Source organism: Elgaria multicarinata, chromosome 17 (assembly GCF_023053635.1).
Source record: "Elgaria multicarinata webbii isolate HBS135686 ecotype San Diego chromosome 17, rElgMul1.1.pri, whole genome shotgun sequence".
Classification (NCBI taxonomy): domain Eukaryota; kingdom Metazoa; phylum Chordata; class Lepidosauria; order Squamata; family Anguidae; genus Elgaria; species Elgaria multicarinata.
The window spans coordinates 25,574,569-25,587,455 of record NC_086187.1 but is presented as its reverse complement, the minus strand read 5'-3'; the positions used below and the strand labels follow the sequence as shown (position 1 = coordinate 25,587,455).

Genomic DNA, 12,887 nt, shown 5'->3' with positions numbered 1-12,887 from the left:
CAGAATCTGCAAATAATTTTTTAAAGAATAAAACACACAAATTAAAAACAGCAGAAAACAACAAGTTGGGATATTCAAGGAGTAAACAACTACAAAGGGCACAAACATGTTGAGAATTTGCATTCACACTTTTTATAAATAAGAATAATAAGAAGAACTGAACACATTTTGCATGTATCCATCCTCCCCTTAGCCATATAATCAAGCCTTTGTCACATTCTCCAGCCTTAATCCTGGCTCTGATTCAGAGAAGGCCAAATGGGCCTCCCTTGAAAGGGTATTCCAAATTCTAGGTGCTACCACAGAAAAGGCCCTGCTTCTTGATCCCACCTGCTGTTCAATCTGACTTCCCAACTGGTTACCTGGTTTGTCAGATAGGTGAACGGCCACTCCTTGCTATTGACTGTAACCGTTTTTGGCTCTTCTCGGACCCCATAAACAGTCAGTGTATCGACGGTGATGTAGGTGGCTTCCACGTTGGAATGCAGGACAGTGGAAGTAAAGGTGTTCTGGAAGACAGAGATAAAAGGGCGAGTCCAGGATTCCCGGTTCAGCCAGAGGCGGCAAGACTTCCCAAAGGCTGCGTAGATGCCTCAAAGGCATTATCAGTTCATCCCTTCTCTCTCTTTGTAAGCAACAGGTGATTGATTCATTTATCCACTCCTGTCTCCCAGAAAACTTCCATTTCTATCAAAACCATTTGCAGAATTAGTGGATCTGTTATTTTATTCCCTCCACAGCAAGGAGTTGCATTTTGCTTTGCTCTAGACTTCCTTTAAAGTGTCTCTCTGGTGTATTTCACATCCCTGCCCTCTCAAAATAGCTAATACTGCAGTTCTTTCTCCATCTTCCCAATCCTCGTCCACATACCCCACAGACTCGGGACATCTTGGTCTAAACTGCTCCTGGCAAACGGAAAAGAAACCTTCAGGACAATGAAACACTCTTCCATGTTCACCCATGACCAATTCCACCTTTTCTTCCTTACCAGGAAAAAATGGGTAATAAGTTTCAGCCACCTAGATTCCAATTAAATAGAAGGAAAAACTTCCTGACAGTTAAGATCTGTACAACAGTGGAACAGTCTCCCTACGGAGGTCATGGGTTCTCCATCTCTGGAGGCTTTTTAGAAGAGGCTGGACAGCCACCTCTCAGGGATGGTTGAATTGGTTTTCAGGGTTGGACTAGATGATCTTGATGGTCCCTTCCAACTCCACAATTCTATGATTCTCTGGGTGGTTCATGAAAGGTAAAGGGGCTTCTTTGTACCTGGGTGACATTGAACACCAAATACGAATAGTCGCCCTTTGCAAAGGTGTCCAGGCTGTCGCCGTCGTCCCAGTAAAGGTCTCCCCAAGCGTTGGCGTTCTGCGACAAGGCCGCAATCAGACGCAGAGGGTTCCTGCGGCTCAAGGAAGTGCTGCCTCCGGGTTTCTGAGAGACAAAATGAGAAGGTGAATTCCGGGTTCGCTGGGAATAGTCCCCTTCCCACAGAGGGGCAAGGAGGAGCCGTGCAGGGCCTGCCGTTCAAACAGGGTGCCATAAAACACTTGGGCCAAAGAGAGACCGTGGGAAATCCCCGCCCAGCCACGAACCTCGCAGGGCTGTTGTAAGGACAAAGGGTGGGAGAGCCACGCACAGTGTAGCTCCTTGGACAAATGGGAGTTTAATTGTAATAAATCAACAGCGCCATCACCTGGGTTGGCAGGATGGTGCCCTCCCGCACGTGCACGTTGATGTGGTCCAGAGGCGCTGCCATTTTCAGGCTCTCCCCGCTGCTGTTCACGAAGGAGCCCTGGAGGGGGCAGCGAGAGGCCGAATCAGCTTGGCTCATGCAGGGTGGGGCAGGAAGGGGCTCAGACTGGTGGGCCACGGACCCCCTCCCGATTGCCTACGGCAGCTTTGGGCAACTATTTGGGTCCCACAGGTGTGGGGGTGGGGGTGGATCGGGGCCACGCAGAGACATACACAAGCACGCACACCCCAACTTCCGCAGGAAAGACTGCTGTGGATCCTGACCTCTCTCTAGAGCAGCACAGAGCCGTACGTTGCCACTTGAACCTCCAGCGGTTCAGTTGTGCGATTCAGTCTGCTAGCCATTCCCCGGCTGGGAACAGCCTTGGGAAATGCCAGGAGCCCCTCCGTCCCACAGCCCAAGAAATCGCCTGAACGTCCCGAGGCTGGAGAAGATCGGGGCAATGCCCTCCTAAACAGCTTGTCGCTCGGAACGACACAACTTTGACACAGGTTTGGAGGAAAGACAACAATGTGGGCGGTTTAAGCGCTCACCACCCCCAACCCCCTGGTATGTCAGTTTCACGCTTGGGGCGACAGTATAAACCAGCGCAAAGTGTTGTCGTCGATTCGGAAGGGGTCACAGATTTGGGGGTGGGTGGGTTCATAGACACACACACACATCTGGAAGCCAGGATGATCGCAGCAGAGAAATGAAATCGTGGCGGCCAGGCTCCAAGCGGCCCCCTTACCGTGTAGTAGTCATACCACACGCCTCTGGGGAAGTAGCCGACCACCGAATCCACGCCCGGCTCCAGCACCGGCGTCACCAAGAGGCCCCGGCCCCAGAGAAACTGCTTGTCGATGGAGTAGGTGGCTACGTCCTTCGGGAACCTAGAATGGAGGAAGAGGCCACCGCAATGCCGTGAGCGCCAGTCTAAGCTGACCCACAGCCGGCCAGAGCTTCCTGAATGCCGCTGACCCAAAGCTCCACTCCGCCAACAGCCTGTGAGTCTATGTGAACAAAGAGAAGCACTCGGGGCAGGCTCAGCGTCATCCTAAATAAGCTACAGCCGGGGGCCCTCGGCTCCCCCGCCCCCTATTGGCATGGCGGACCCACGTTCCAAGCTTTTGGTCCCGGGCTCTTTGGAGAAGTCCAAACGTGACGTGACAAAGCCACCTGATACCGAGTCAGGCCACTGGCCCAACTCGTCTTGCCTAACCCGTTCTGATCCGCAGTGAAGTCCCAGACACAGACGTCTTTCCCCAGCCTTGCTAGAGGAGACCCACTCGAATGAAGACGTCTGGGATTGAACCAGGGATCTTCTGCATGCAAAGGAGGTGACCCACCTCTGCACTACAGTTTCCTCCCCAGACCTTCAAAAGATGGGGGGCTTCCTGCGTAGTTGAGAGACTGGCAGGAAAGAAAAGACTGGAAGGCAGCGGCCAACCCCGAAGGGAGGGAGGAGGCGCCCCACGTCCACCGGAGAAAATATTACTGACCCAACGTGTTTCAAACTGAGGTCTTCCTCAGGGTGACTCAATAAAAAATATTTTCTCTTATGGGCCTGGAAGTCTTATTCCTTCCTCCCTCCCTTCAGAAATTTCTGAAAGTGCTGAGCCAGCTTCTAGTGGCTAGAGGTGACTGAGGAGGGGAGAATGCATCTGCGGAACAGCGTTGATTGATTGATTGATTGATTGCATTTATATCCTGCCTTTTTTCCTCCAAGGAACCCAAGGCGGCATACAGAATCCTCCTCCCCTCCATTTTATCTTTACAACAACAACCCTGTGAGGCGGGTTGGTCTGTGGCTGGCCCAAAGTCACCCAGTGGGTTTCCATAGCTGAGCGGGGACTAGAACCCGGATCGCCCGTCTCCCAGTCCAACACTCCAGCCACTACGCCACACTGGCTCCAGCCGCTGCTGGCGGACTCAAGCTGTCTGTAGACATCCACCAGGCAGGAGGGCTGAGGCAGGGCAAGGGAGAGCCACTTCTACTCGTCATCCCGCTGGATGAGGCCCAAATCGCCCTTGCTTGCGGGCCATCATGGGAGCCGCCACAAACTACTCGAACGACTTACTCAAAAAACAGAGGCCGGGCTACGGTGTCGCCTTGCAGGTGGGCCCGATGGAAGAGGGAATAGAGAAACGGAAGCAGGGCGTAGCGGACCTCCAGCGCCTCCTTCATGGCGGTCCGGGCTGCAGGACTGAACGCGGAGGGGTCCTGAGCCTGGCAAAGGGACAAAGGGCAGCCTAAGCGACAGCAAGCAGGACACCGAGGCAAGGTTGCCCCAAGCGTGGCTCCCCAGGGGGAAAAAGTTCAGATGTAATGTTTTGAATCAGGGGTGACTGAACTCCTGGGAGGGATAAATATGTCAATAAAACAAATGGGATGATTCCATCCCCCACACTCAGAAGAGGCTCCCCATCGCATCTCTGTATGAGCCATCGCCTTCTGGTTAGAAGGCACATGCAGATCAGAGACTCAGACAGAGGGGCATAGGAGGGCTTTTCCAGAGGCAGGCTGTCCTTAGTTTGACCCAGGGATGGAGAACCTATGTCCCTCCAGATGTTGCCAGACTACAGCTCCCATAATCCCTCACCGCTGGCCATGCTGGCTGGGGCTGATGGGAGTTGTAGTCCCACCTTATCTGGTGGACTGCAGGCTCTCTCTCCCCAGTCTTATTCCATCCTAACAGTAAATCTCTTTGTGGGTTTGCAAAGCATGCCTCCGTGCGCATTCCTCCCGCCTGGGCGTCACCTTCTCGTCCTGGGTGTTGTGGTTCCGTGAAAAGGGATAGAAGGCCCCCAGCTGCATCCAGCGAGTGCACAGCTCCTCCGAGGTGGAGCCGGAGAAGCCACAGATGTCGGCCCCGACCAGCGGGATTCCAAAGAGGCTGAAGCTCAGCAGTCCTGGGGATTTAGGCAGAGGGGAATCGAGTCGGAGCCTGAGCTGCCGACATCCACGCTCGGGCGACTTCTAGGCGGCCCCCACGCGCTCCATGTACGCACCTGGGATGGACCAGACCATGTCCTTCCACTCACTCCTGTTGTCTCCGAGCCAGTGTCCCGAATACCTGCCCTGGCTGGGGAAGGAGGAACGAGAGATAACCAACGGCCGCTTCTCCCGGATGTTGACCAGAGCACTGAAAGAAAGAATTGCACGGCTAGTTGTTGTTGTTGTTTTTAAAAAAATGATACGCACTTACTTGCAAGGTTTTGCATCCTCAGCACAGAGCAGGGAAAGAGGCATCAAAGCACACCGGGCCTGGAAACGGATTCCTATCAGTTGCTGTTGCTCCCGCCCTGCCCCCCCCCCAAAAAAACCTGTCCAGAAAGACAACAGTGAGGCTTTACCTGGCAGTAGCTTTGGCTTCCATCAGCCCATAGAGGTTGTGGAGGTTGTAGTGCACAGATGCGCTTTGCCTGGCTGAGGCACAGATTGTCTTGGCTTGAAGGAAGCCTCCCAGTATGGCTGATGGGGACAGAAAAAGGCCAGTTAGGAGAGGGGAGGGGGTGAGTTGACTATTATGTCTGTTCAGCAAAGATGTACGATCTTGGTTTGACCAACCATCCATCCATCTCTCTCTCTCTCTCTCTCTCTCCCTCTCTCTTTATTTATTTCATTTCTATACTGCCCAATAGCCGGAGCTCTCTGGGCGTCTCTCTCTCTCTCTCTCTCTCTCTCTCTCTCTCTCTCTCTCTCTCTCTCTCACACACACACACACACACACACACACACACACACAGTCAGTCACTGACACTGTTGTAGAACAAAGGGCATAGAATCGTTGAGCTGGAAGGGGCCTATAAGGCCATCGAGTCCAACCTTAAAGCAGGAATCCACCTTAAAGCATCCCTGACAGAGGGCTGTCCGGCTGCCTCTTGAAGGCCTCTCGTGTAGGTCATGGGTTCCATTGTTGTGCTGCTCTAACAGTCAGGAAGTTTTTCCTGATGTCCAGCCGGAATCTGGCTTCCTGTCATTTGAGCCCATGATTCCGTGTCCTGCACTCTGGGAGGAAGGAGAAGAGATCCTGGCCCTCCTCTGTGTGACAACCTTTGAAGTATTTGAAAAGTGCTATCATGTCTCCCCTCAGTCTTCTCTTCTCAAGGCGAAACATGCCCAGTTCTTTCAGTCTCTCTTCATAGGGCTTTGTTTCCAGACCCCCGATCACATTTGTGCACATTCATCCTCGCACACATGATCTCCGGAGCCCATTTTCCGCTGAAAAGCTTCAGTGCCAAGCCAGCGGGCAGATGCAAAACATGACAAGTGCTGAATAGACGGCTGGGAACAAAACCCACCCGGGAGTGTCTTCCTCGTGTTTACACCCCCAGCTCTCTATCTCCAGACAGAACAGTATACATGTGGTTTAAGAAGCATACTCTTTTTTCTTTCTTTTTTTTTTTTGAAGCTGAATCCAGACAAAGCAGAGGTGCTTGCTGTCAAGGGCTCTGACCTAGGTTTGGAGGTGTGTCAGCCAGTTCTGGATGGGGCTACACTCCCTCTGAAAGACTGTGTTCGCGGTTTGGGGGTGCTCCTGGATCCGTCGCTCCAAATGACAGCCCAGATGGATGCGACGGCCAGGAGTGCCTACTATCAGCTTCGGCTGATACGCCAGCTGCGCCCCTTCTTAGAGTCAGAAGACCGAAAGACAGTAGTGCACGTGCTGGTAACCTCAAGGCTTGACTTCTGCAATGCGCTCTACATAGGGCTACCAGTGTACCTAGTTCGGAAACGTCAACTAGTTCAAAATAGGGCAGCCAGGTTGGTCACCGGTACATCTAGGGGTGAACATATTACCCCAACATTAAAATCAATCCACTGGCTGCCGATTAGTTTCCAGGCAAAGTACAAAGTGTTGGTCATTACCTTTAAAGCCCTAAATGGTTTGGGTCCAGGTTACCTGCGGGATCGCCTTCTCCCATACAGTCCGCCCCACACACTCAGGTCCTCTGGGGTGAACTTACTTCAGTCAGCTAAAACTAGGCTGACATCAGTTTCCCAAAGGACCTTTTCTTCTGTCAACCCCAGATTGTGGAATGGCCTGCCGGAGGAGATTCGTAAAATTAACTCTCTGTGTGATTTTAAGGCAGCTTTGAAGACTAGCCTTTTCCGGCAGGCCTATCCAGATCAATGTAAAATCATGAATTTTTAAATGTATTGATTCCTGTTCTAATGCTGTTCCCTGCCTCGATCCAAAGGCAGAGGCGGGTAAGAAATAAATATATTATTATTAATTATTATTATTATTATTATTATTATTATTATTATTATTATTTTCCATCACTGCTGGAGAACAAGCATGACAGATGACCTTGCTCTGGACAGATGACCAGAGCAAGGTGGACCCAAGGGGTGAGGGTTTTAACCACATGTACTAACCACCATCTGCAAGCACCTCTGCCAACTCTAGCTAGAGCACAGCCTCTCCCTGCGTGAGCTCACACATCAAATGAGATTAGGCCAGGAGGGGGCGCTACTCACTGGGCCTTACAACAGACTAGGACCGTACTAGCGACATCCCAGAATTTCAGGCCCTGTTCGCAAATCATGTCCCGTCTGCAACATCAAACTCAAAACGTGAGCAGGAGCGTAATTCTCTTGGGGGAAATTTTCACAAGTTTCCTGAACTTGCATTCACAATCGAAAATGCGCAATGTGTAAGTGAGTACTTCCAAAATATGTGCATTTCCCAAGGCCAAATGCATTTTAACCCTTTATCCTATGGGGGGGGGAATGCATAATTGGGGGGAAGTCCTTGGAAAAGTGCACATTCTTCATGTTCAGAAACGCACGCTTTTCCTGTTTCAGGGAGGAGGGAAAGGCACTCGCGTTTAGGAGCGAGAAGGAGGCATGGTGAGCATCAAGGAGGGAAAGAGAGGTCCCTGAGGAGCTCAAACCTTTGATCGTTCTCCCATCCCTACAGAAAACACCGCAGGATCAAAGATTTCTCTCCCTTCTTACCGGGCACGTAGGGGGGCTTATCCAGTTCTCCTTGAGAACAGCCTTCCGAGGAGCCATCCATGAAGTTGGAGGGTTCATTCATGTCCTAAAGCAAAGAGATCTGAATGGGTTGAAATGGCCCAATTTAAACCCTGGCCATTGAAAGCAAACGTTTCCTGAGGCACGGGCAGGTTGCAAGCCCCGGGGGTGGGGGGTGTTCATCCTGAAGCCAACAGGGCGGTCCTAAGCAGGATCATTTCGGGTCTCCAGTGTGCAGAGAACAGATTTTTAAACCCTACCAATTTCTAGTTCCCCCACTGGGCCACAGGGACACTCACTATTTAAATAAGTTATGTAATGTACAAGCAGGCTGCAAATGCTCTGAAGCTCTGTATCAGCCTGCCTTAAACCGGTGCTCTCTAGACAGGCCGGGGGAAACTCCCGTTATCCCCAGGCAGCATGGCCAATGCTCAGGGATGCTGCCTGGGGATGATGGGAGTTGTCATCCAAAACATTTGAAGGGCCCCCAGTTGGGAAAGGCTGCCCAAGATTAATGCTAAGTAGAATGGTTATTGTTTCTTGTTTGGAAAGGTCCAGTTCTTGGCCGTTCCTTTTTTGTAATTCATAAACCCAGAAGACTTCAGGAGGGACTTACGATCCAAAGGCCGTCGAAAGGGACGAGAGAGTGGAAACTCTTCAGGTTCTCCAGCCACCACTGGTGGGTCTTTGGGTTAGAGAAGTCAGGGAAAGCGGTGAGGCCTGGCCAGACCTGGAGGGATCAGGAAAACACACACATTGGATGGGGGAAATTCAGAAGGAGTTGCAGCCTCATAGAATCTTAGAATCATAGAATAGCAGAGTTGGAAGGGGCCTAGAAGGCCATCGAGTCCAACCCCCTGCTCAATGCAGGAATCCACCCTAAAGCATCCCTGACAGATGCTTGTCCAGCTGCCTCTTGAAGGCCTCTAGTGTGGGAGAGCCCACAACCTCCCTAGGGAACTGATTCCATTGTCGTACTGCTCTAACAGTAAGGAAGTTTTTTCTGATGTCCAACCGGAATCTGGCTTCCTTTAACTTGAGCCCGTTATTCCGTGTCCTGCACTCTGGGAGGATCGAGAAGAGATCCTGGCCCTCCTCTGTGTGACAACCTTTTATGTATTTGAAGAGTGCTCTCATGTCTCCCCTCCATCTTCTCTTCTCCAGGCTAAACGTGCCCCGTTCGTTCAGTCTCTCTTCACAGGGCTTTGTTTCCAATGGACTCCTTGCAGGAAGCTTCTTAGCTTCCTACAAGGAGTCCGTTGTGGTGTCCGGGAATGATGGGAGTTGTAGTCACCCAACACATCTGGAGGGGCAACCAAGTTGGAGGAGGCTGATGGAAGGCAATAAGGATGAGCTGTTCTATCATTCCTGTGGCTGCCTTCGATGCAGATCTGTTGATCTTTGCGTCGTGTCTTTTTCTATTTTCACCTTGTTTCTGTAGCTTTTAGATGTTTTTGCATTGATTAAAATATTAGGAACACACACACACACACACACACACCCCCCACTCTTTTGCGCTCACCTTCCCTATCAGAGGCTTCCCCTGGGTGTTGTTGATGAATATTCCCCGCTTCAAGCCTTCGTCGTAAGGCCAATAAGAGCCAGGCGGACGAGTGCTGCTGATCCCGGGGTCCTGGGAGAAAGACAAATGGGGTCAGGCAGGAATTCCGGAGCCGGAGGCCAAGACCCAAAGAACTCTCAAGCTACAAGGCCCCTGGCAACCAAGAGACCTCTGGCGAGTCCGTAGAAGTGACTAGCCTACAAAAAGATGCACATGGCTGGCAGAGGAGAGGCAGAGACTGTGGCGTGACACCCCACAAGTCAATTCCAAATGTATGTCTGCAGTTTGTAAGTCTGTGGTGAGTTTAGAATGTTGGCCTGAGTGGGCGGAGTTAGAATGTCTTGGGAGGGGGAGGAGGGATATATAAGGGAAGGACTGAGGGGATTGGAGGGGACTTTTTAGGTCCTCTTAGAGTCTTTAGTGCTCTCTGTGTTTAGAGTACTTAAGTTCTGGGAAGTTTGAGGGTCAGTGTAGAGAGTGGTGTCTTTGGAGTGTGGTGTGCACGTAGTTGATGTATATTAATCAATACTGATAATAAAGAAAGTTCAAGAGTGATTGTGTGAGAGAAAGGAAAGCGCATATGTGAATGAGTGGAAGGATTGGATAAAAGGTTTCAAAAAAGGTTTTTAAATGTTTTATTGGAAACAAAGCTTGTGAACTTTTAAAAATAAATTTTGATTGTTTTGTTTTTAAACTACCACAAAAAGCCCACGTGTCTGTTTGGCATTTATCATCTTAAGTTTACACATATAACACCCACTCTGACAATCATTCACTTAAGCAGATATAACTCACAGCGCATTATTGTATATATTAAAATCTCTCTCCATTTTAAACCCCTTTCTCCACATAGTTTGGAGGAAGGCGGTTTTTATTCCTTGCTTCAGGCGTATCAAGCGGTGGTGCTTGGCTTGAGCAGGGAGTAGCCACGGCCAGGCTTGGTGTTCAGAGCCTGTGTCGCCCCAGAGACCTCCAGCCCTTTCTCTAGCAGCCCACTTTGTGCGAAAGGAGGGCAGGCACAGTTGCGGTCCAGAAAGCAAGGCCTTGGGCTGAGCGTGTGCTCAGAGGCAGCCTGTCCCCTTCATTCTAAGAGTACAGCTGCCCCTTGCAGCCACTGTTTCGCACCTGACTCTGGTTCCTGGGCCTCATCAAAAACACAAGGCATCCGGCAAGGCCGAAGTTTGCCCATCCCGGCGTTGCACAGGATGTGCTGAAAGTCCCCTCTTCCAAACAGCTGAGAGAAGCACGCCAGGCCCTTCCTCCTTTCAATCCAAGTCGCCCTGTTTACATCCCTGTATCTAACGCCGATAAATAGGGTTGCCCAGCTGCTCCCACCCCCCACAAGGCTCCTGTGCTTTTGAACAGCTACGTGAGGGGCAGAGATTTAGCCAGGGGAAAGATTTTCCATCCAAACGGCGGCTGTTTCTGCCTTAGCACTGCAGCGATTCCATCCTGGGTTTTGCTAGAACTGCAAGTGTGCTTGCTGCTTGCTCAATTGTGCATTTTTTAAAAAAAATTACATGGGAGCGGTTGCTCTGGCTGTAAAGAGGGAACCAAAAGATGGCACGCACGCCCACCCCTCTCCTGGCAGGAAGCAGGAATTCATTAAGGGCCAATTCAGGAATGCTGTGGCCAGGCAGCGATCAGGAAGAAACTAATTAAAGCAGCGTTCCTCAGATTGATTGGACTACAAGCCTCAACTGGATGGGGGGAATGGAAGTTGTAGTCCAGCACACCTGGAGGGCACCAGGTTGTGGGATGCTGTGTTCAGGGTCAGAAACTCAAGAACCCGAAGGCAGGACCAAAAGAAAGGACCAGCGAGGAAGCAATGAAATAAATAAACATCTGCTGAACAGGACTTCTAAGAAACAGGATCTTGCGTCTGCAGGAGAGGTGCTGCTGGAATTTAACTGGGGTGGGGTGGGGGGAGGGTAGAACATTATTTTTTAGTGCTGCCTGGAACCAGTTTCAAATCTGCTTCCAGATTGCAGGAAAACCAGGACTACAGGGCTAGAGTGGGGAAGCAGCCTTTGATTAAAGCTGAACCAGAGTGAAGGGACGCTCCTTTCCTGGTTTCTCTTTGCCAAATCGGAAGCTTATTTTGAAACTGAGTAATTTATTTATTTAAAACATTTATATCCCGCCCTATATCAATAAGATCTCAGGGCAGCGTATAGATAAAAGCATTCAGTATAAAAACAGTAAATATACACATCTAAAAACAACTTCCGAGTAAGAAACGCGTGGGGTGGGGTGGGGTGGGGGAAACCCAGCCTACCAGAATCATCACGTAGTACTGCCCATGTTTGTGAAGGTCTTCCACCAGCTGGGGGAGAGTGTTGAAGTTCTGCGAGTCCATGGTGAAGTCCCGGTAGCCGTCCATGTAGTCAATGTCATTCCACTGGGCATCCTGCAATAAGGCAAACAGAAACAGCCAAGGAGGTAAAGTTATTACAACCGCCTTCCCCAACCCGGTGCCCTCCAGATGTGTCAGACTGCAACTCCCAGCATTGCTAGCCAGCCCAGGCGACTCCCAAAAGGGCATCTCCTTCACCCACTGCCTGAGGCTGTTCCTGCCCTCTTGATAGGAAGGCCACCGCTGGAGGGAGCCCAGCAACTTCGCCACACAACCCGGTGAGCTAAAGTGGCCTTGCTCAACTTGGAGCCTCCCAGATGTGTTGGGACTGCTGGCCGGGAATTGTGGGAGTTGTAGTCCGACGCAGGTTGAGCAAGGCTGGGCTAAAAACGGGAAATGAGGAAAAAATTCAAGGAGGAGGAGGAGGAAGACTAGCAATAACAAATAGTCATGTTAGCTAAATGGTTCTTTTTCACACGGTGCATAGCTGGCATTCACTACCACAACATGTCGCGATGGCCACCCATTTGGATGGCTTTAAAAGGGGGTTGGATAAATTCCTGGAGCCGAAGGCTATCAAGGGCTACTAGCCCTGATGGTTGTGTGCTACCTCCAGGGTCCGAAGCAGTAAGCCTGTGTGCACCAGTTGCTGGGGAACATGGGTGGGAGCGTGCTGTTGCACCGTGTCCTGCTTTGTGGGTTGCTGCCTGACAGCTGGTTGGCCACTGTGTGAACAGAGTGCTGGGCTAGATGGACTGCTCTGACCATGTTACTCCACTTCTGAAATCTCTTCATTGGCTTCCAATTCACTTCAGAATCCAATATAAACTTCTCCTGTTGACCCACAAAGCTTTTCACTGTCTAGCTCCTTCCTATCTCTCCTCTCTCATCTCACACTATTGCCCCGCTCGTGCTCTTCGCTCCTCTGATGCCATGTTTCTCACCTGCCCAAGGGTCTCTACTTCCCTTGCTCGGCTTCGTCCATTTTCTTCTGCTGCCCCTTACGCCTGGAACGCTCTTCCAGAACATTTGAGAACTACAAGTTCAATCGCAGCTTTTAAAGCTCAGCTAAAAACTTTTCTTTTTCCTAAAGCTTTTAAAACTTGATTTTGTTCTGACTTTATACTGCTAGTTTTACCCTACCCTGTGCCTGTTTGGTGCATTCTCTTCCCCTCCTTATTGTTTTACTATGATTTTATTAGAATGTAAGCCTATGCGGCAGGGTCTTGCTATTTACAGTTTTACTCTG

At 50.7% G+C, this 12,887-nt stretch overlaps 1 protein-coding gene across 6 annotated transcripts in view; it reads right to left on the bottom strand.

Annotated features, from left to right (window-relative positions):
* The window catches only part of LOC134410353 (lysosomal alpha-glucosidase-like), a 37,976-nt gene that overhangs the window by 2,881 nt on the left and 22,208 nt on the right, over window positions 1–12,887 (bottom strand). For all 6 annotated transcript variants that reach the window (XM_063143570.1, XM_063143571.1, XM_063143573.1 and 3 more), the window contains exons 9-20: window positions 11,561–11,692; window positions 9,244–9,354; window positions 8,338–8,451; window positions 7,704–7,788; window positions 5,093–5,210; window positions 4,748–4,881; window positions 4,497–4,648; window positions 3,817–3,965; window positions 2,487–2,628; window positions 1,697–1,795; window positions 1,270–1,434; window positions 363–509 (exon numbers count right to left, since the gene is read on the bottom strand). In XM_063143570.1, the coding sequence (XP_062999640.1) occupies window positions 363–509; window positions 1,270–1,434; window positions 1,697–1,795; window positions 2,487–2,628; window positions 3,817–3,965; window positions 4,497–4,648; window positions 4,748–4,881; window positions 5,093–5,210; window positions 7,704–7,788; window positions 8,338–8,451; window positions 9,244–9,354; window positions 11,561–11,692 (1,548 nt within the window). The remainder of the gene's footprint in view (window positions 1–362; window positions 510–1,269; window positions 1,435–1,696; window positions 1,796–2,486; window positions 2,629–3,816; window positions 3,966–4,496; window positions 4,649–4,747; window positions 4,882–5,092; window positions 5,211–7,703; window positions 7,789–8,337; window positions 8,452–9,243; window positions 9,355–11,560; window positions 11,693–12,887) is intronic.